The 22,641-nt window shown below is 50.0% G+C and overlaps 1 protein-coding gene across 4 annotated transcripts in view; it reads left to right on the forward strand.

Moving 5' to 3' along the window:
- Positions 1–21,381, forward strand: part of PECAM1 (platelet and endothelial cell adhesion molecule 1) — a 63,815-nt gene extending 42,434 nt beyond the window's left edge. For 2 of the 4 annotated variants that reach the window (XM_044938761.2, XM_025279822.3), the window contains 3 exons: positions 5,050–5,106; positions 15,144–15,166; positions 20,338–21,381. In XM_044938761.2, coding sequence (XP_044794696.2) covers positions 5,050–5,106; positions 15,144–15,166; positions 20,338–20,367 — 110 coding nt within the window. In that variant the 3' untranslated portion in view covers positions 20,368–21,381. The remainder of the gene's footprint in view (positions 1–5,049; positions 5,107–15,143; positions 15,167–20,337) is intronic. The other 2 variants (XM_025279823.3, XM_025279824.3) reach the window with 2 other exon arrangements.
- The last annotated feature ends 1,260 nt before the right edge of the window (positions 21,382–22,641 follow it).

The following is a 22,641-nucleotide window of genomic DNA, read 5'->3' on the forward strand; positions in this document are numbered from 1 at the left end:
GGAACCTTCCAGGCAGGGCCATCCCCTGGGGCTGGGTGCTGCCCAACAGAGCCACGGTGCCCGTAAGTCTCGGTCAGCCTGGCCCCTGGAGTTGATACTGCCCATCTGCTGGCCTACACAGGGCATCCCAGTTCTATATCTAGGCTGGATGGAGGCAGAGGTGGGGGCCACGGCCAGCCTGAAGTTCTCTCCCTCTTATTGTTTCATGGTAAAGTGATTTGCTTGTTGGGTTAACAAATTAAGGGCCTGTGATGGAGCAGCCCCAGCACAAGCAGTGAGGATGACATATGTGTCCCCCTCTCATGGAGGTGTAGCCTCTGAGGGAGTCAGGGAAACAAGGAACTGATGAGCAGATGGTGGTGTTGGGTTAGAGTCAGAGCTTGCAGGAAGAGTGGGGAGTGAGGAGAAGGCCTGTAAGGTGGTTCCTCTTCTGGGTGGTCCCAGAAGGCTGGTTAGAGGGGTGGCCTTTGAGCTGGGGCCTGAAGGGCACAGGGAAGGTGGCCCTGCCAAGAGGAAGGAGAGCTAGGAGGACTAGGAGATGTGCAGGGCAGTGGGAGGTGGCCTTGAGTTCGGCTCATTTAAAGATCTGAAGGAAGACCTTAAAGAATCCTTAAACGACACTTTTGGACCCTTAAATGTCTGCAGAGTGAGTGAGAGGGAGCCAAGGCAGATGCAGCTGGAAGGACCGGGTGGGGCCACCAAAGTTCTCTTTCTACTCTAGTCCACCGAGACTGGACTGGGGGCCTTTGGAAGCCTTTAAGCAGCCAACTTCCTCCTTTAAAAATGATCCTGTGATCCTTAGGGATGGTATGGAGGGCGGATTAAAGGGAACAAAAACTGAAGCCAGGCGAGAGGAGATAGGGATGGAGCCAAAGTGCTGGCAACGGATAGATTCTGGATATATGTTAGAGTCAGGCCATAGCCCTGGACAAGACATTCTTGGCCAGGATGAGGGAGACAGAATTTCTACATGTTTCTTGACTGAACAACCACGTGGATGTTTATGATGCCTGTGATTGGGAGCACAGGCTCAGGGGGAATCTGGTTCAATTGGGTTAAAAGTGAGAGTCTGAGAGGGTGCAGGGCAGGGCTCTGCGGCTCAGAACTGAGACTGGGTGGGTTGTGGCCAGTGGGACTTTAGGGAGGCGCCTCGCCAGCCTTCCTGGGTCTGGTCTGAGGTTCCCCATCCCTGTGCCTCGTGGGCTCCATCCCATGAGTCACAATTCACTTCCTCCTAAGGGGGCTTCAGGCTTAGAAGGAAAAGGGAAGCACAAGAGGTCAGGGCTGCATATGCATGGGAAAAAGCCCCTTGTCCTCCACGCCCCACCAAGCACTCAAGCAAGACAGTGATTGCCCTGGGCTCTGGCCTTGAAGATCTCTCTCTTTTTTTTTTAGTATTTATGTATTTATCTGGCTGCGCCAGGTCTTAGTTGCTGCCTGCAGGAGCACGCAGAATCTTTAGTTGTGGCATGTGGGATCTAGTTCCCCGACCAGGGATTGAACCTGGGCCCCCTGCACTGGGAGCTTGGCGTCTTAGCCGCTGGACCACCAGGGAAGTCCCTGGCCCCTCGAGGTTCTCATCCTGGTCCCAGAGGGCCAGGCCCCACCCTTACCCTGTGCTGGCTGGGCCAGAGTGGGGTGGAGTGGTGAGGCCTCTACACGAGGCCTCGAAGGCTCTGGGTTGAAGGAAACTGAAGCAGGAAGAAGGAAACAGGGCTTTGTCCTCGGAAAAGCAAGGACATTTTCCATTCCTTGGAGAGGCTTTCCACGTTGGCAGCATCTGGTTTTCTTGCTTGCAGGGAGGGAGGGAGGGGTTGAAGGGACAAGAGGATCCCCAGGACCGGATGAAGCAGGGGTGCTTTCATGCCCAGCCATGGAGCTGCGAGGTCAGAACCCCCGGGGGAACTTTCCCCAGTTTGCACAAAGGTGCTGAGTGGGCTGCAGGGGCCTCGGCACACTGGGATAAAAATGGGAAATCTCTAAAAGACTCCAGTTGTTTTCTGGGCCCAGCCTCCTTGACAGCTAAGGGACAGTGGGGGAGTCTGGCCCGGGATGGTGTCTGCCTGCTCTCTCCTGCGGGTGGGGAATGGGCGTTACTAGGCAGGGAGAAGACTGTGGGTTCAAGGCCACTGGTAGACTTGACCTGGTCTTGGCCAACCCAGTTCCCTATTGTCCAGGCCTCCCTCCTCTACAGACGGGATGGAGGAAGGAAAGGGGACCAGTCCAGCTCCGACCATGGCTGGCGGCTGCCCAAGTGGTCACTCGCAGGTGGAGGAGGGGTGGGAAGGAACTCGTTAAATCCCGGTTTGCTGCCTGTTTGCTCTGAGACCAATTGCTGGGAAAACCCCATGACGTTGAAGCCATCTCTTTCTCTGTTGAACAGAGAAAAACAGAAGCCCAAACAAAGCCCCTCCGGAAACATCCCTGACGGCAGAGACAAACAGCCTGTTGGCCTGGTTTAGTCATTAGCGGGCAGCTGCTGCCACGGAGCAGCCCGAGGAGGTGGGGAGCCCTCAGTGAGCTGCAAACTTCGTCCACATGCCCAGGGGAGCCAGGAGGGCGGGGGTGGGGAGGTTCCACGGGGGCAGCTGCAACTCTGACAGCTCAACCAAGAAGCAAAACCTCCCTGTGCCCTGGCTGATGCACAGAGTGATGGGATGAAAGGGAGCCAAGTGCAGCTCCTTGGATCCAGAGGGTGTCAGAGCGTCCCCAAGGTGACCAGAGGTCCCTTGGGAGCCCCTTATGTGCCTGGGCATGGTGGGTCGCCCAGAGTGTGCAGGCCCCCAGGCTTGGCTGTACAGCCCCTTCCCTCCCTCTGCTGACCCCATTGTGGAGGAGTGCACTGGTGCAGTGTGCAGTGATCCAGAGCCTCCATCACAGCACTGTTTGCACGCCGCCGGCCCCGGAGCCTGGAGTTCCGAAAGCTGAAGCCAGGTCCCCACTCCGTTTTCTTCTTCCACCGTGCCTGGCACACAGTAGATGTTAGGACCGTGTTGAAAGAGTGACGTGTCCAGGCCTGACATTGAGTGGAGAGTCCCTCAGGGATGGGGTAGACACCACCCCCCACCCCGCCCTGGCAGATATGGGGATCACTGCAGCTCCCCTCTACACCCCCAGGTCTCATGCCATGGAGAGAGAGTGGAGAGTGGTGTGGGTATCTCTGCTATCCTCTTGGAGAAAGATGGGTGTCCCGGTGGGGGGTGGGGGGTGTCTTGTAGCTCAGCCACTCTGCTGGTGGTGCCCTGGGGGAGTCACTATGATGCCTTCTGCAAGGTCCTGACACCCCACGTGCCCCAAGTTCAGCAGCTGAACTGAACTGCCTCCCAAGCTTTCTCCTAGCATTCAGGTCATGACCTAGGAACCACCACATTTGTGCGTGTTGTGAATGATGGTGATTTTCATCCTAAGACCTAAAACTTCAGTGATCAGGCTGATCATGTCAAATCTTCTGGAAGGTCTGAGACAGAGACCCCCGCAGGGAGTCTCTTTTGTCTTCACTATCCCATCAAACCTTATAGATGCCTCCAGGTAGATGTGCAGGGTCTGGAATCTGGAAGAGCACAAGACCCAAGACGCTGCCCTAGAGGAGCAGGGGGTCCACCAGGGGAGACAGCTGTGGAGACAAGTAGGGTCAGTGTCATGGGCAAGTGTCCCCGAAGTGCTGTGGGAGCCCATGAAACTGCCCAGGGCCCAGGAAAGAGGGGCGTATGTAAGGGAGAATGTAGGTGTGTGAGGGTGTGTGCACCCAAGTGTAGGAGCAAAGCCTGTCCTGGGGCTTGGAAGACGAGGAGGAATGGGCCAAAACAAAAGGTCCTTGCAGTCAGTGGAGGAGTGCAGGCAGGGTCAGGGCATGGGAGAGGGGAGTCTGCTGAGTTGAGGGTGTCTTGGTATAGTTAGAATCAATGTATGTGCCCTGGCCATCTGCCACTGAGGAAGGTGACGTCCAGGTGGCACTGCCCATGGTGGTAGGAAGCGTCACCCAGTCTGGGGTTCCGTTTCCTGATCTGTAGAGGGGGAATCCTGGCCACAGAGCACCAGGTGTCTTTCTATAATAAGGCCTCCTGGTCCTTTGTGCAAATGAGAGGGAAGTGGCAGGCTCCATCCTGAGGGCGTGAGTGTGTGTACAATGCATGTAGATACACTGTGAGTGTGTGCACAGGAGTATATACACAACCTGTGTATGGACGTCAGTTTAAACAGATGGCCGTACTGGGTGTTCTTTGTCTCCCAAACCCTTGAGTCTCCTCTGGGTGTGATCTACACCTTAAGTTGGTTATCTTGTCTGCTGTTCAGGAAGAGTCCAGACCAAAGGATCTCAACCCTGTCTGCATATTAGAACCCCTAGGAAGCTCTTCCCTGGAGGAGGGCATGGCAACCCCCTTCAGTATTCTTGTCTGCAGAATCCAGTGGACAGAGGAGCCTGGTAGGCTACAGTCCATGGGGCTGCAAAGAGTCAGACACAACTGAAGCAACTGAGCATGCACAGGAAGCTCTTAAAAGACCAGTGCCAGGGCCCACCCTGGACCGTCTCAATCAGAATCTGCATTGAGGCCAAGATTTTCGGCATCTGAAATCAACCAGCCCAGCTGTCTAGTGTTGTGAGCGGGTCTCCGCTGGTCCTTAGAGTCTCAGTGATGCCCAGGCTCTAACCCAGACTTTCCCAAGGGTGACTGGAAGATCCTATCCCAGCCTCCTGGGATGGGGCTGGCAGAGCAACTGGACACAGGGTCACAATGGCAGAGAAGGAGGGAGGGGGCCACAGAGCTGAAGACTCCAGGTGTGCATGGGGGGCACCTCTACCCACACCCCCAGGGTCCAGGGTCCCACAGTGGCTTGTCGGTCTCATACTTCCAGGGTGAGAGACCTAGATCTTCCAGGAAGTGGCCTGGGCTCAGTGCTGACAAGGACACCAGGGGCCGCTGCAGACAGCACTCATGGGGCAGGCCATGGGGTGGACCATGGGGTACCACCTTGCTTGGGGCACCCCAACATTCTCCTGCTTCAGCAGTGGCTGACCTGGCTGCTGACCTGTGCCTGGCCCCTTTCCAGGTCTGGGAACAAAGGGCACGGAGACGGTATACAGTGAAATCCGGAAAGCTGATCCTGGTGAGTGAGAGTCCCCCACACCCCCAGCCTGGGTCGGGGGGAGGGCACTTCCTATAATTTCATCCATGGGATCTCGGGTGTGGACCGGGGAAAGAAGGTACAAAGGCGACCAAAGAGAGTGCAGCGTTGGACTGGAGTTGTCGACGGTCTCTCCCCACCACCCTGAAAAAGTGGCCATGTGTATTATTTATGTAGTCGCTGCACACTTACTGAGGGCCGGCTGCATGCCAGGCAGACAGAGCCTCACTCGTTCACGCCCAGCTAAGGGCAGGGTGGACTGGAGCGTGTCCTGAGCCACTGTGTGCTCACGAGGTACCCAGCAGCGTTCCGGGCACTCCTGACCCAGACAGAGGCAGCGCAGTCCTACCTGCCTCTTCTCAGGGGCCTCACCCGCTCCTCACACAGGCCCTGGTGCGCCAGGCTCCTGAAGGCCTCAGGCAAAGTCAGACCTTTGCTTGGAGGATATTAGCTACATCCTTTCGAGGAGCATGCTGACTCTGGGCGAGGGAGGCGGGTAGGGATTCACTTCCTCATCCTGTGATTTCTGCCCAGACCCCGCCTCACTCCTTGCCTTCACTGCTTCCTCTCAGAGAGCTTTCCCCAGGGCTGGGCAGACAAGGAACTTCGGCCGTGCCTAACAGTCTCATTTTTGTGTAATGATTCTAGTTCATTCTCATGAAATGAAATCCACAAAGAACCACTTTTATGTATTTAATTAAAAAAATTTTTTATTGGAGTAGAGTTGATATACAATGTTGTGTTAGCTTCAGGTGTACAGCAAAGTGAATCAGTGATACACATACATACATCCACTCATTTCAGATGCTTTTCCTATACAGGCTATTACAGAGTCTAGAATAGAGTTCCTTGTGCTATACAGTAGGTTCTTATTGTTCCTCAGTTGCTCAGTTTTGTCCAGCTCTTTGCAACCCCATGGACTGTGGCACGCCAGGCTTCCCTGTCCTTCACCATCTCCCAGAGTTTGCTCAAACTCACGTCCATTGAGTTGGTGATGCCATGCAACCATCTCATCCTCTGTCACCCCCTTCTCCTTCTGTTTATTAGTTATCTATTTAAAAAAATTTTTGTTCAAGTATGGTTGATTTATAATGTGTTAGTTTCAGGTGTACAGCAAACTAGAATCACTCCCAACAATCTTGTTTTTTGGTGTAATTATTCTATTTCATTATCATGAAACGAAATCTACCAAGAACCCCGTTTATTTATTTTTATTTCTTCATTGAAATCTAGCTGATGGACAGTATTATGTTACATTCAGATTTACTATATAAAGGTTTGATATTTTATTATTAAATGATCACCACCTAGTAACCATCTGCTCCCATACAGAGTTATTACAATATTATTGGCCACCTTCCTTATGTGATATATTACACTGAAAATAAGTCACAACCCAAAAAGCACAAACATTCCGAGGGAAAACAATCACTATGCAGATAGCTTTCTCTGTACAATAGACCTCTATTTAAGTGGATTCTTTGAAAAGGAATTACTCAAATAGGCTAGGAAACTTCAGTAAAGCCTGGCTACACCAAGGGCGGTCCACGACAGGTAACAACGGTGGTCTCAGGCCCAACCCAGACCCACAGAATCAGAATCTGTACTCCCAACAAGGTCCCACGTATTTCTGATGCTGCCAATATTTGGAAAGCACTGTCTTACCTCAAGAGTCTACTTGTTATCTCAACTAGGAATCGCCCGTTAATCAATCTTTTAAAAGGTGGTATTTTCATGATTAGATCAGAAACTCAGCCCTGGGGGGAACCTGACACTGACCGAATAATTTTTGAAAACCATTTCCTGGGGGATTTTTAGCTTCAGTATCTCATTTTGCATTCTTAGTATTATTCAGAGCTAGCAAAACACAAATTCAGAAACAGCCTCCCTCTGTTCTTCCAGTGTAACAGAAAGCTGAAATTCAGAGAGGGCTCAAGGTTGGTCCTGTCGGGTACTTGTATAAAAATGCCCTTTGCTTTCCTCATGGTCCCTGAGAAGGTTTGCTTTCAGTTGCTTTGGTTATGCAAAAACTCAACATTTATTAAGCGCTTACTGTTGGTGCTAAGTGGTCTATATGACATTACCTCTTTCAATCCTACACAATAAATCCCATTTTTCAGATGAGGATACGAGTCTTAGAGAGCTTAAAACAGTTCCCCGAGGTTAGTGCTAGTTCCCCGATAACTCAGTTGGTAAAGAATCTGCCTGCAATGCAGGAGACCCCGATTCGATTCCTGGGTCGGGAAGATCCGCTGGAGGAGGGATAGGCTACCCACTCCAATATTCTTGGGCTTCCCTTGTGGCTCAGCTGGTAAAGAATCCGCCTGCAATGTGGGAGACCTGGGTTCAATCCCTGGGTTTGGAAGATCCCCTGGAGAAGGGAAAGGCTACTCACTCCAGTATTCTGGCCTGGAGAATTCCATAGACTATACAGTCCATAGGGTCACAAAGAGCTGGACACGGCTGAGCGACTTTCACTGAAAACCGGCCCACCCCAGAGCTGGATTCCACACTCCTGATCACCAAATGAGTTCCTTTGGTTTTGAGGAAGGGCAGCTGGTGAAGAGTGGAGACTGCAGGAAACCGAGGCTGCAGGAGGCCTGGGCTCTTGGGTCACCTGAGGCCACCCGGGGAGGCCCCAGGCTGCTGGTGAAGGTCACACCCTGTGTGGATTCCCAAGGGCTAGTGTCTAGGGACCCTGCAGATTAGCCTGACAAAAGACAGATAATTAACAAGAAAAAGAATGAGGGAAGCTCCTGGAAGGCTTGCCTCTGTTGATTCTTATTTGCCTCCAGCTCAAAATGACCCTTATGCCAAAGTGGCTTATTTTAGGGTGACACACTCTGATTTTCTACTCTGCTTTAGGGCAACTGTTCTAGTGAGTTTTTTCAGGGTCCCCAGGGTGGTTCTAGATGCCTGAGTTTTCAGTCCCCAGCTGTTGGAACCCGACTGCTCCCGCCTAGCTGAAACAGACCATAAGCTAGACCATAGAACCCAACCCAGTAGAGATTTGAGGTGGCGCAGGGCCCTGTTTTGCTGGCAGACATTTGAGCCCCTGCTCTGGTACTGCCGCATCACCAGCTGTGCAACTCTGACCAAGATGCCTCACCTCTCTCAGACTCAGTTTCTTCAACTATTAAACAGAGAAGAGATTAAATAAGAGAAGGGGATGAGACAGCAGTCCAACTCTTTGCGACCCCATGGCCTGTAGCCCGCCAGGCTCCTCTGTCCATGGAATTCTCCAGGCAAGAATACTAGAGTGGGTAGTTATTCCCTTCTCCAGGGGATCTCCCCAATCCAGGGATCGAACCCGGGTCTCCCACATTAAAGGTAGACTCTTTACCGTCTGAGCCACCAAGGGAAGCCCATTCTTACCACGGTGAGCAGTCAATCCATTTTAGCTAAAAAATGCATAAGGAAAACTCGAGCCATAGAGTTCAGTGCCTGGCCCAGCGCAAGACGAGAGCCAGCTCCGGACTCCCGGGCCAGGGCACTCCCGTGGCACCCTCTGGGTCATCAGGGGTCAACTGGGGCTTGGGTCTCTCTACAGTCTGGTGTCTAACCTGGCAGCCAGCTCCTGTCAGATGGGTAGAGGGAGCCCTGGGCCTTGTAGCCAAAACCACATCGTTGCTGCAAAAGCCAGCGTCTTGGAAGCCAAGGGAGTTCCTCTTTTTGAACATTTCCCACTTGTCTGCTGCCCAAAGGAAGAGGCTGGGAGCCTTGGTTGATTCCTCTTCCCTTTTCTTTCTTTCTTTTCCTTTATCAGCTGCTCAAACCCATCACAGAGTTGATGGAGGCTCCATTATTATTCCTGCCCTACAGATGGGGAGATGGGCCTAGAGGTGACATAGCTTATTCTGGTCCGTGGCAGAGCAGGGATGGGGTGCAGGGAGCCTGGCTGCAGCGCGATGCCCTTCACAAGCTTCATGTTCCCTCTCTGTGTTGCCAAACCAATTGGTTTCCACTGTCATCAGCTTGATTAGAGCATTCAACTCTGTTGCTCTTTACAAGGTAAGAGTAACAGCCTGGTGTGGTCTGGGTGACCCCAGGTGAGTCAGGGAGCTTCTTGGGACCTCGGTCACCTTCTCTGTGGAATGAGGGGCATGGGCTCGAATCTCGATGAGGGCTTCTGCAGGCGGGTTAAAACACACGTAGTTTGGCACCACCCTTAATTCAGTAGGTTGGGAGTGGGCTGAGAACTTGCATTTCTAACAAATTCCCACGTGCGGCTGCTGTCAGACCAGGGATACGCTTTTAGAACCATTTTCTAGATGTTCTGAGTTCTGCTCTGGTTCTCATTCAAAGGGGTAGAGTCTTCCTTACTCCCCAGCAATCCTGGAGTGATTGTTCTGGACTGGCTGGTAGAGATAACCCAGAAACTGTGTGTGTGTGTGTACTTTAAGGGGAGGGTGTGACCCACAATAAAAATAAAAGGCCCCAGTGGAAGTAGGTCTCAGTGAGTAAGCCGAGTACAGGGCGGGGTCTTGTCTGACCTTTCCTTCTTAGTGTTTCATTCTTCCCCACCTTAGCTTCTCAGTTTCCCATCCTCTTCCAACACGCATCACTTCAGGGCTGGCTATTTTGGGAAATGGCTCACAGGACGTAGTTCTGGCACTTAGACTCCCTTTTTCCCCTGAGTGATACAAAGGAAAACTGCTTGTCTAGATAAGCCAAAGGGCATCGGGCAGGCCTGGCCCCAAGGAGCAGCTCTAGGGTGGAGCTCTGGGTAGGACCAGGGCCCTGGAGACGGTGTTGGAGGCTGCAGGCTGAGGAGTGTCTGGGTAGCTGATGGGCTATGGGAGGTACCAGGTCTTTGAGATCTTGGCTTTAGGCTCAAAGCTCAGTTTGTTTTTAACTGTAAAAATACATAGCACTTGCCATTGTAACCATTTTTAAGTGTGTGTTTCAGTAACACTGAGTACAATCACAGTGTTATACAACCATCACCACGATCCATCTCTAGGACTTTTTCATCTTTCCTAACTGATACTCCTTACCCACTAAACGATAACTTCCCAGACCCTGCCCCCCAACCCCTGGCAATGACCATTCTACTTTCTGTCTCTGTGAATTTGACCATGTTCAATTGTTTTAATCTGTCAAATCAGGGGATTGAATGAATGATGTTAAGTGGCCTTACAATCATAACATTCAGAGTCTCAGTGTCCTGTGTTTGGAAGTGATGGTCATTTGTCTATGCCTTGGTCACTCCCGACCCATGCCCTGGAACTTGTTGATGAGGGGTGGGGACTCAGTCACTTCTAAGAGTCACCCCCAGGTCCCTCAGAGTCCACCCTAATCCTTTACCCATCCTTGACTCCAAGTTTGCCCTTCAAATCTGAATTAAGTCCTGGGTCTCAGGACCCATTGTACTATGTTGCTGCTGCTTTTGTGTTGGTCCAAGGCCAGCCTGGATGCTTCTCTGTATTGCGGCCCAATGGAAAACATGTTCAGTAGGAGCCCTGGGGTTTGATCTCAGCTCCACCTTCATCAGGTTGTAGGACTTTGCCCCATCCCCGATTCTTGTCATCAATTAGTTTCCTTGTTGTTGTTGAGTTGCTAAGTCCTGTTCAACTATTTGCAGCCCCATGGACTGTAGCCCACCAGGCTCTTCTGTCCATGGGATTGCCTAGGCAAGAATACTGGAGTGGGTTGCCATTTCCTTTTCCAGGGGATCTTCCCAACCCAGGAATCGAACCTGAGTCTCCTGCGTTGGCAGGCAGATTCTTTACCACTGAGCCACCAGGGAAGCCCAGTTTCCTCATTAATTCTCAATAAAATGCCCTTGGCCTCGGTGGAGTTGCCGCAAGGTGAACATCTCGGTGTGTCTCAGGAATGCACACGGCCGTTGAGTGGATAAGGGCTGTGGTGGGCAGGTGAGTCCTATAAAACAAGGAGGAAGGAGGCAACTCTTCCAACTCCTTACCTCCCACTGAATCTTGACCACAGTCTTGCACATCTGCTGTTCTCTTGTTTTTCTGATAGTTAAAAATGTATTGAAAAATTCAAATTAATTATTAATATGTTGTTAACAGTGGCTCAAGCACAAATGGCGCTGTGTTTCTTCTTACTCTTAACTCTTCCAACACCTGAAATAATCATTTTTAGGAGATAGTGAAGGACAGGGAAGCCTGGCATGCTGCAGTTCGTGGGGGTGCAAAGAGTCAGACACCAACCACTTGGCAAACTGAACCACAGAGTTCTAATTATAGTAGCATAACTAGAAAAATTTGATATTAAAGCTTATTTTCCCATTGGAGTTACTTTGGTTTTTATTTTTTTTACACATATACATGTATCTACTCTTTTTCAAATTCGTTTTCCACTTAGGTTGTTACATAATATTGAGCAGAGTTCCCTGTGCCAAAAGTTTGTCTGGGTTTGCCACACCAGCGTCTAGACTAACCCAAAAGAACTTTTTGGCCAACTTGCTGACACACACGTTTTCCTGTCCCAGCAATTAACTCTTTGTCCTAGGCAAGGAAATCTCTCCATCTTTGAGCTGCTTCACTTTCCAGCCATTAGACCATTCTTTGCTACATGTTCCCTGCCTATTAGGGAGGAAAGGAGAGGGTTTCTCAGAACTAAGAAGACTTTATCAGAAGAGACCAAGTTGAAGTCAGCCTCAGGAGAAAAAGAGAACCAGCCCCGAAGACACAGCCGGAATTAATGGGTGGAGAAGGAGATCTTGCCTCTCAGGAAACTTCAGCGTTCTCGGGAGTGGAGAAAATGCTGACAATTGCCTCATAATTTAGATCTGCAAGCTTAGCACTTTAGGTCTTTCAAGTTATTTCCTTTCCACTTATTTTGCCCGAGATTAGGATTTATCAGCAATGCATGCTAAGTGCCTCCAGTTGTGTGACCCCATGGCCCGTAGCCCACCAGGCTCCTCTGTCCATGGGATTCTCCAGACAAGAATATTGGAGTGCATTGCCATGGCTTAGTCATCAGCTCCACTCAGCCTGGTTGAGCCTTGTGTGAACTGGAATTCCTGGCTAGCCCAGGAAGTTTGTACCTTCACTCTGATTCAGCACTTGATGGTTTCAAAGGGCTCCAGCTTATCCTGAAAGTACTTTATAAAATGGTTTGCAGTTCATCCAAAGCATAACTTATTAACATATATTTACTCCAGTTTTAAAGACCGGAGCATAAGTGGTTTCTCCTAATTAATTAACAACACAGTCATTTCTTCCCTATGAGAGTACTCAGGCCTAGGATAAGATTTGCAGTTTAGGGCAGTGGTTCTCAGCGCAATAGACCTTTGGCAGTGTCTGGAGACATTTTTGGTTGTCATAATTTGGCAAGGGCTGGGGAAAGGGGTTGCTCCTGCATCTAATGGGCGGCGGCCAGGGATACTGGTAAACATCTTATAACACACAGGACAAGCCCCATGACAAAGAATTATCCAGCCCAGGATATCAGTAGTGCCAGCATTGAGAAATTCTGGTTTAAAGGAATTAATTTCCTGTGACTCCCCCAAGACAGGAGCTGGTTTTCCTCCCTAGACGTCGTGTGTCCCTCCTTGGAGGTATCCTGGGCACCTCCCTCCTGACGACTTGTGGTTCTAGGGAGAGATGCCAAGTCCTGCTCCAGACACTAACCTCTGTCTTCTGGGCCTCGCAGGGCCCACCTCCTTCACTCAGCCTCCCTCTTCTACTTTCTCTTTGCCTGGAATTCAGACTTCCAGGCTTCTTCTTAAGGGAGCAGAACTCCAGTAGACCAGGGAGGGGCTGGTCATGGAGAGTCATGATCAGAGGAGGGCCCTGGGCCATGCCCTCTCTGAGAGGGAGGAAAGAGCACTTGAGGGCCTGTGCCCACTCCCCACACCCATCTTGAGAGGCCCAGAGCAAACTATGCCCATGGGCACTGCTAGCTCGCCCCCAGGGTGGCCTCTGCTACTTCAAAAGATAAAACTTACTCCATTAAAAAAAAAAATGGACACTACCCACCAGATTCTAGTACCAACAACAAGTGTGTGTAGCTTGGTGCTCCATCAGTATTATCGTATAATCAGTGTTATTATAAGTAAGTAAGTAAGTGAAGTCGCTCAGTTGTGTCCGACTCTGCGATCCCATAGACTGTAGCCCACCAGGCTTCTCTGTCCATGGGATTCTCCAGGCAAGAATCCTGGAGTGGGTTGCCGTGTCCTTCTCCAGGGGATCTTCCCAACCCAGGGATCGAACCCAGGTCTCCCGCATTGCAGGCAGACACTTTAACCTCTGAGCCACCGGGGGGAAGATGTTATAATAATACATTGTGAATGTGTTATTATAATACATTATCAAATATATTACATTCAAATGTTGGTATTCCAAGTCTGTATTGCATTAGGAAATGAGGCTCTCGCCCTCGTGGATCTGATTCCAGAAGCCTTGGGGCTCTGAAGTAGCGGGAAGCATGGGGTCCTTTGGGTCCTCCAGGTCAGGTTTGGCTGGGGGTGGGGTGCTGCCCACAGTCTCACTCAATGTGTGGAAGTTCACACAATGGCTTGACTTGTTGGTCGGGCTGATTCATCCATTTGGCCCTTGACGCCTGCCTCTGGCCTAGCCAGGACAGAAGGGGGCCCCTTAGGAACTCCTGGCCCTGTTCCCTCTAGAAGAGACGCACAATGGAGCTGTGATAAGACAGGGTTTGAGGGGGAAGTGGACTGGTGGAAACAGGATATTTTTAAATTCAAGGAAGAAACAGAAGGTTGTCACTCCTGTTGTGACAGTCGGGCCCCGGGCAGCCAAGGTTCAGAAGGGGCTTGAACTTGGGGGCAGCAGAGGGGACTGGGCACAAACCGAGGTCCCCACGATTGCCTCTCAAGGAAGAATGAGGATTTGGGGGTGAGGAGGAGGGTATGGCCCTCCACCACCTTCAAGAATAGCAACCACCCCCAAAACTCTCATTTCCCTTGGGCCTTCCCCAGGATTCCATGTCTTCAGAGCTAGGGCCATAGTGGGCTATTTGGGATATCAGCCACAACAGGTAGGCCACCCCCCCATTCAGAAACTCTGCTGTTCGTGGAGTCTGGTCCTGTTCAAGGGCTAATCACAGCCCTCTCTCGCTTCTTGTAGTAAAAACCATCTCTAAGTAATGCAGGTGGTCACTCACCTTCAGTGGAAGGTCTCCTGTTCCCCTGGGCCTTTCTCACCCTCCTTCTCACCTTCTGGACAAGTCTCGGCATGCCCCCCAGCAAGAAGACCGTGTGATCTCCACACAGTTGGCACGATGCTCCCTTCCAGGGCAAGGGGATGTGGCGCCCTGCCCTTCAGACAGCACTTGAACTCTATATGCCAAGGGCATTGGCCTTGTTTATGCTTTCTGCTCCATGGATCCCACTCCTGGGAATAGACAAACTAGTATGAACCATGGAAATAGCTTTATTTCCAAAGAGGATACTGGTGGCATCATATAAAATAGCAAAAACTTGGAAAGAACCTGAATTTTTAAAAGTAAGGAACTGGTTTAGTAAACAACTGCATACTTGTGGAATAATGACTAAATAGCTGCTAACAATTATGTTTCTAAAATCACACCATGTGTAAAAGAGAGGCTCTAAAATGGCATAGACTAGATAGTTATAACTTCCCCCACCCCCCCAAAAAAACACAAAAAACTCTACTCTTACTGGAAAATGACTGGAAGACATTTCAGTCAACCATGGAACCAGAGACAATTTTTACCTGCTTCCTACTTTTCTGTGATTTTCAGGTTTCTTTTTTTCCCTCTAAAATAGCATGTGCTACTAAGTTAAAAACAAAAAAAAAACTGTTTAAAATGTCAAATGGGCTGCCAGGGACTTTATATGCTTGTCACATGGAGCCACAGGGTCCTGGGGAAGCTACCTGGGGGCAGAGGAGCCATAAACCTGGGCACCCAGGAGGCGTGAGGGCTGGGGTCTCCTGCACGGCCAGCCCGCGCCTCCCCTCTGTCTCTTTCCTTGGCCTGCCCAGCCTCTAGATGTTGGCATGGGGAGCCTAACTCTCCTCGTGCTCTTCATCCTGCTCACCTTTGCCTTATCCTTTGTTTTGCAGATTTCGTGGAAAACAGATATTCTGTAAGTACATGTTTCATATGCATTATTTTTTTTAAAAAAATAGTCCATTCAACAGTAAAATATTTCCAGGCTTACTCCGTTTTCTGCAGCCCCTGCAAGGACACCCCTGGACTAGCCTTGTCTGTTTTACCCTAGAACCCTGGGCTCTTCTGACCAGCCTGGTGCTCAGGCTGTCGGATTTTCTAGGCCTGCTGTGGTTTTGAAATTCTCTCCCACCGTTTCCATCATTCCTTCGCAGGCCGCTTAGGACATGAAAGCCTGGAAATGGCCTGCAGTGTTGGAAATCTAGGGTGCTCAGTTCTAGATGAGCAGAGTCCATATTCCCTCTGAGTCCAGGTCCTTGGCGGGTGACGGGGGTGGGATGGGCAGTGCAGATTCGGGGGGTATAGTTACCCTCACATACCAGACCCTCTGCTGTGGGGGACACGGAAGGTCTTTGACCCAGTGAGGAAATCAGGGGGATTATCTCAGGTGAGAAATTTGCTGCTCCAGAGACCACAGAAATAGAAGCGAGGCGCTTCATGCTGCCTGGTTAGCAGCCTCTTCCCCAAGGAAAGGGTCATATGGATAGGCCATGAGGAACGAGCTCATTACAGCTGCGTCCAGGTAGAAAGATCTTCAGGGGCTGAGGTCTGAGGGCTGGGGAGACGGCGGAAGCTCTGACAGCAGGATGGGAGCAGACGAGGGTGCCTGTGAGGAGTGATAGGGGGAAAGGTGAGGTAGCGCTTGCTTAGAAAAGCCTCAAGTACCTCATCATGAGGTTTCATTCTGTAGCTAGTGGAAAATTTAGGAAGCTTCCACTTGACAGATAGGAATGCTTAAAAGAAGTGCAGAAGGGGACTTCCCTAGTGGTCCAGTGGTTGGGACTCCACACTCCCAATGCTGGGGGCATGGGTTCAATCTTTGGTTGGAAACCTAAGATTCTGCATGGTGTAGTTAAAAAAAAAAATGGCGCAGAGGTCCAAGTTCAAGTTTTGCAAAGACCCATCTCCCCCTATCTTCCACTCTCCACCTCTTTATGAACTGCCCAGGAGCATAGAAGTTAACTGGGCAGTTAGCATCTTAAGGAATAAGGTGTTTGCCTCTCAAATTGCTTCTTTAAGGTCTGGGAAGAACTTTCAGCAAGATTGCTGGTAGCCCCTTCCAATGGTCCCCCAGCTTCCTTTGTTTTGCCTGAGTCTGAATTCTTGTAAAACAGAGAACTCATTATGCCTTTGACAGACAGGAAGCTGCTGACATTCTTGTGATGGAGGAAGGCTATCAATTTAAGGAAAAGAGGAATGAAATGAATGTCTTTTTCTAGCCTAAGCCCCCTCAGATTTCTGAAATCAGAGACGATTGCATTTGAAGGACACTGGGGGTGTGGGGGGAGGTCAATTTAGAACAGAATAGCTTGCCCAGGGTGACCCAGCTTGTTAACTGCAGAGCCAGGGCTGGAAAACCTACGTCTCCAAGCTCCCCAGCCAGTCCACACCACAAGACTCCCTCCAAGAGTGATGTCACTGTCCTGGCCATCACAGCTCTGAGAGCGTGGAAAGTGAGAACTTTGCTCCATGGACCTTGTGGGACCCAAATAAAGAGATATTCTGCTGCTGCACTAATCATGGTGTGTCCACCCAAGGCAGGTCTGCTGGACCTCAAGACCGACTTATTTACTTTGTCTTCAATCCAAACGATCTCTCTGGACAGAGGCTCTGAGCTCTAGGACAGACAGAACTTTCCATTTGCCCAGAAGCTGGCCCGCAGGCCCAGGAGTCTGCTCTTGAGAGCTCACCCATGGCTGGTCCTGCCCCCCAAAATAATTAAGTCTTTTGGCGGGAGCACAGGGATTCCCAGCCGTTGGGAAAGGCATTTGGAATCTTGACGCGAAAGCATCTTGTTTATAAACGACACAGGTATAGTTTCCCTAATAATCAGCTGGCAAGGGTCAGGAGAAAATTAATTGAAATGCCCAGAAGGAAATGGGAGGGGATTTCCTTCCTGAAATCAAACCTGGCGATCATTCCCAGTTGTTTAATAGCCATTGCTTCTGAAAACATATTGGAGGAAATATCTTAACAATGAGATAGCCGCTTAGCCAAATACTAATTTAGTATTGTTTGACTTGCTTCAATGGCACATTCTGACTTCATTTTTCCTCTGCCATTTTTGCCTTGTTTATAAATCGTGTTTGTGGCCCAGGCAGACAGATAACGTGAAAGAGAACAGCCTGTACTTAAAGGGATGAATCTGAACCTGCGTGGCTCTCAGGATCTTGTAAATAACTTGCCTTCTTACTGAAAAAAAAAAAAAAGGCAATTCCTAGTTACAGCTCACCTCCTTCCTTCCCGGGAGCCAGCAGACAGCTGGAATACGATGGGAATGGCCCAGGATTTGGGATCAAAAGACTGGGGTCTGGGTTCCAGCTCTCCAGTCAAGCCTAAGCTTTCCCATCTATAAAATGGAGATGGTGATGGCAATAGCAAAACAGCAACGTCCATCTATTAAGGGGTTTCTTAGGGCTTCCCCCGTGGCTCAACGGTGGAGAATCTGCCTGCCAGTGCAGGAGACAGGGGTTTGATCCCCGGGCTGGGTCGATCCCCTGGAGAAGGAAATGGCAACCCACTCCAGTATTCTTGCTGGGGAAATCCCATGGACAGAGGAGCCTAGCAGGCTATACAGTCCATGGAGTCGCAAAAGAATCAGACATGGCTTAGTGGCTGAAACAACAACAACAGCAAGAAGCTTCTTAAGAATGAGAAACATTTCTTAAATGAGAACTACTTGTGCAAAGTACTTGCAGATTGAAAACTATCATAGAAAACCTAGATATCTATTTTAAAGTTCTTTTCCTCAGACACTCTGGCAGCATAGGGTATGGATGAGGAATTTACTTTGCTTGGCCCTAAAAGGCCCCTGTCACATGAGGAGAATGTAGCAGTTGCTTACCCAAGACCCAGGATTCAACTCAAGCCAACCTTTGACTTAGGAAGCAGAGCCCCACATTAAAACTTGACCCTTCCCTGATAGCTCCTTATTAGACATGTCACTTTGGGCAGATTTCCTAACCTCTTGGGACCTTAGTTGCCTCAGCTATAAACTGGAGGAAATAGAACCCTTTCATTTGGTTGTTGTAAGAATTAAGCAGACACCCAGCACAGATCTGGTTCATTGGAAGTGCACAGAAGGGGCACATTCGAGAAGCAGGAAGTAGAAATCCCAGGAGTGTTAGAAGCAAAATGACCCTTGAGACTGTCCACACCATGTTCTGGCCAAAAGTGGGCTGATTTCTTGGCTGTTCTCATGTGCCTGACAGCTGGGCTCTGATTTAAAAGCAAGCAAGCACAGCCTTGGATGGAAGTGTGTCAGCCTTTAGTTCAAAACCCCCAAAGTCTGGACAACTGTGGCCCTGCCCTTCCCATCTCTGGAGCTGTTCCTGCAGCAGCTCCCTGAGCTCACTTCCCCTGGAAAGGGCAGCGGAGGTGTCTGGTGGAGGACTTGGTCCAGGGCCTGCAGAAAGGCTGGACACCAGGGTCACTCCTCCGGGCCAAGTGGAGGAAATGGAGGAAGGGGAGCTGCCAGGGCTGGCAGGCCTCCAGCCCCCAGGGGCCAACACAGCTCTCTTGGCCTGCTTGCGTGGGTCTCTCTTGGCAAAGGAGGAGACAGAGCCTTGGCCTTCCAGCTGGAGCCCCACAGACCTGCATCCTTCCGAGAGGTTCCTCGTTCTGGCAGGACCAGAACGAAACAGGGACTCCATCTCAGCCAACCCTCAGGGAGACAGACAGAACCCCATCATGGTGTTCCCAAGACCCAGGCCAGTCCCCACAACTTCTCCTGCCTCCCTGGATTCCACCTACTGCAGGGTACCCTGTGCTCACAGAGGGCCCAGTGTCATGCACTCAGGTGCTGCCTGCTCTTCCAGACTCACTGTTGCCCTGGGCCCCTCTACTCGGGAATTTCCCAGCATGCTCCACTCTTGTCTCTTCACTCCATCCATTCATCAAAATCCACCCCTCTCATAGCCTTTCAACTCCTTCTGCAGGTCGTTAGGACCTCTTCCACTCTCTACTTCATGGCAGTGTTGTTTGTCAGTAATTGATAAGATAGAAAACTCTTGGGGGCAGTTTCTTGCATTCTCAGCAGGAAAAACAGTGCCTGGGTCAGACGGAGGTCCCCTCATGGAGCGGTGTGTAGGTAACACAAATACCATGTGGAACAGTCAGAGAACACTGTAAGCTGGCACATGGAATTAAAATTTTTTTTTCACTTTTATTGTGGCGAAATACACACAACATGAAGTTTACCATCTTTCAGCATACCATTAATTCAGGGGCATTAAGTCCAATCTCACTGTTGTGTGACCATTGCCAAATCCACAGAACTTTTCATCATCCCAAACCAAAAGCACCTGTTGAGCCCTAATTTCCTGTTCCTCCTGCCTCCCAGAATGGCAGCCACCGTCCTACTTCATGTCTCTAGGAACTTAGCTCTTCTGGATACCCCCATTTAAGTGGAATCATACACTGTTTGTTCCTTTCATGTCTATCTTATTTCACTTAGCATATTGTTTTCAGGGTTTATCCATGTTGAAATGAATCAGAATTTCATTCTTTTTAAAGGCAGAATCATATAATTTAGAACTCTTTTAAAAGTTTAATCATTTGAGTTTGCTCTTTCATTTTTTTAAATTTAAAAACAGACCTCTGGGCTTCTCTGGCAGTACAGTGGTTAAGACTCAGGGCTTTCACTGCAGGGGGACACAGGTTCAATCCCTGGTCAGGGAACTAAGATCCTGCAAGTCAAGAGGCATGACCAAAAACAAACAAACAGGCAAACAACAACAAAAAAAACCAAAACAGACCCAGAGAAGGTTAATTTAGAGATAGAGTTGGAGTAAGACACCTGGTGTTTCTTAGTCTTCCTGTGTGGGTGCTTGATGAAATTTTTGAGAGTCTGCTGTGTGGCGTGTATGTGGGGAACAGAGGCTGCAGACCCCACAGAACAGTCATGGAGAGAAAGAAGAATGAATCTGGGCAGGAGCTGCCCCCGCAGGGTGGGGGGTGCCCACGGATGACGGTTCTTCTGTGCAGTTTTGGAGAAGTGCTGGGTGCAGTTTTGTGTATCTTTCCACCAGGCCAGTCTTCAGTCTTGAAGGGTGTGACCATAGCGTGTCCTGTCTCTTGTCACTGCAGAGAACGGAAGGCTCCCTTGACGGATCTTAGGACTCCGTGAGCACACGCGCCTCCCTGGGAGGATGCCCACATTCCGAGAAGAACAGATGATTCCTGTATCGCAAGAGTTTTGTGCACTTATTTATGGACCTGCCCTGCTCCCACCGAACGTAGCAATTCGTCAGGCCAAGCCACCAGTTTTTAAATCCATCTTAACTACTTTTATGTTGGGTATAAAGAGCTAACAGACGGGCTGGTTAGTTTCCCACACAGCCTGCCTCCCAGCAAGTTGGAGCATCCTCAGGAGTGGAGAGTGGCAGCCAGAGGTTCAGGGTAAACTGGCCATTGGGATATTTTGAAACTTGAATATTTTGTCTTGTGCAGAAATTGAGAACTTGTCCAAGTACCCTCATGTACAGAAGCCAGTTTCTGTTTTGTAGTCAGTTCCCCCTAGAGAGTGGCCTAGCTTAGGGGCTAGTTTTTCTCTTTGCCTTTGGTCCTTTGAGGGTCTATGGTTCCAGGCAGTCCTTGTTCCTTGGAAGTGCTCGGCTCAGACTGGACAGCTTCACCCTGTCCTCTCCATGACCTCTCCTGCCACAACTGGGAGAACAAAGCTGCTTGGGAGCAACTCTTTTGAGATGCCAACTTGAAGACAAGGTTCATTTCTGGGCAATGCACCAAATAGAAAATGAAGTTGGACAAAGCACAGATGTTCTTAGGCTGGTTTTCTATCCCCTTTCTTTCTTTTCCTCTACCACGCTGAAGGCCAAAGGACAGAAAGATGGCTGCCTCCAGCAAAATTTTTTTTTTTAATAGAAAAATGAAATGCATATTTTTCTTACTAATTTTTTGTTATTTATTCCTTGCTAAAAGGAATGGTCTCCCGAGGTCCTCAGGTGTTTCTGATGGTGTCCTGAGTGTGGACGAGGGGCGGTGGCCCTTCCGTGGCGGGATTGCACTGGTGAGCATGCCCCGCTGAAGCCACCTTCCTCGTCCTCCTCAGCTACACAGTGCAGGGGCCCTGCGGGGTGTTGTATTAAATAAATCTGATCTTCACTCTTCACAGACCCGTGAGATGTCATTTTCTGAGAGGCCGTACACATACAGAATATCTGTCATGCCCGAGGACTCCTCCATCAAAGCCTAGGAGGCCACAGAGAAAACCACGCAGGTTCTGTCTGCAGGCCAGGGCCTCCATGGCCTTCGCTGAGGCCAGAGGTAGACACACTGAGTCAGGCACACTGAGTCATTAATATCCATCAGGGGCTACTTCAGTGTTGGCTTCGCAACTGAAGCTTGCTTGCTAGGCTGTTATCAGATTGAGCAAAAACAGTAACAACCCCCACCCCACCCCCACCCCCACACCCCGCTGCCACCCAAAACCAGGATGCCTGGTTGCATTTGAATTCCAGATAAACAACAAATAATTTTTGAGTATAAGTATGTCCCATGTAGGGCTTCCCTTGTAGCTCAGTTGGTAAAGAATCTGCCTGCAATGCAGGAGACCAGCATTCGATTCCAGGGTTGGTAAGATCCCCTGGAGAAGGAAATGGCAACTCACTCCAGTATTCTTGACTGGAGAATCCCGTAGACAGAGGAATCTGGCAGGCTACAGTCCATGGGGTTGCAAGAGTTGGACACGACTTAGCGACTAAACCACCAACCACTACATGTCCCATGTAACATTTGGAACATACTGACACTATAAAAACATTCATTTATCTGAAATTCAAATTTAACTAGGCATCTTACATATCTGGTAACCCTACTGGCAAAGCACCCTCCCACCCCTCAAAACCTCCAGACCCACCCTCCCCTGTGGCCTTAGACCAGACCTCCCCACCCACAGGCCAGGGCCTCATCACAGCTACACCACCACCACACCCACCCCAGCTCCCCTACCCCCCACCCCCTCCTCTGGGCCTGAAGGTTGAGATCTGAGAACGTGTCCTGACTCTGTCAGCCTGCAGCTGCAGAAACTTGAAGGAGCCTCTTATGTTCTTCATCTTTAAGATAAGATGGTTAGACTAACATTTGGAGGGTTTAGGTTCTTTTCAAGATATGATGGAAGCTATGGACACACACATACACATACAATGTTGTATCACAGAGATGCTGTAGTTTCCCAGTGTTCAGGGCCATGGACTCAGGGCAGGGACTGAGGATTAGACCAGGGGTCCCCAGCCTCTGGGCCGTGGACCGTTACCTCCTGTCCGATCAGCGGCGGCGCTGGATCAGAAAGAAAGTGCACGATGAATATAATGCGTTTGGATCATCCGGAAAACAACCCCCACCCCCGGTCTGTGCAAGAATTGTCTTCCATGA

Source organism: Bubalus bubalis, chromosome 3 (assembly GCF_019923935.1).
Source record: "Bubalus bubalis isolate 160015118507 breed Murrah chromosome 3, NDDB_SH_1, whole genome shotgun sequence".
Classification (NCBI taxonomy): Eukaryota; Metazoa; Chordata; class Mammalia; order Artiodactyla; family Bovidae; genus Bubalus; species Bubalus bubalis.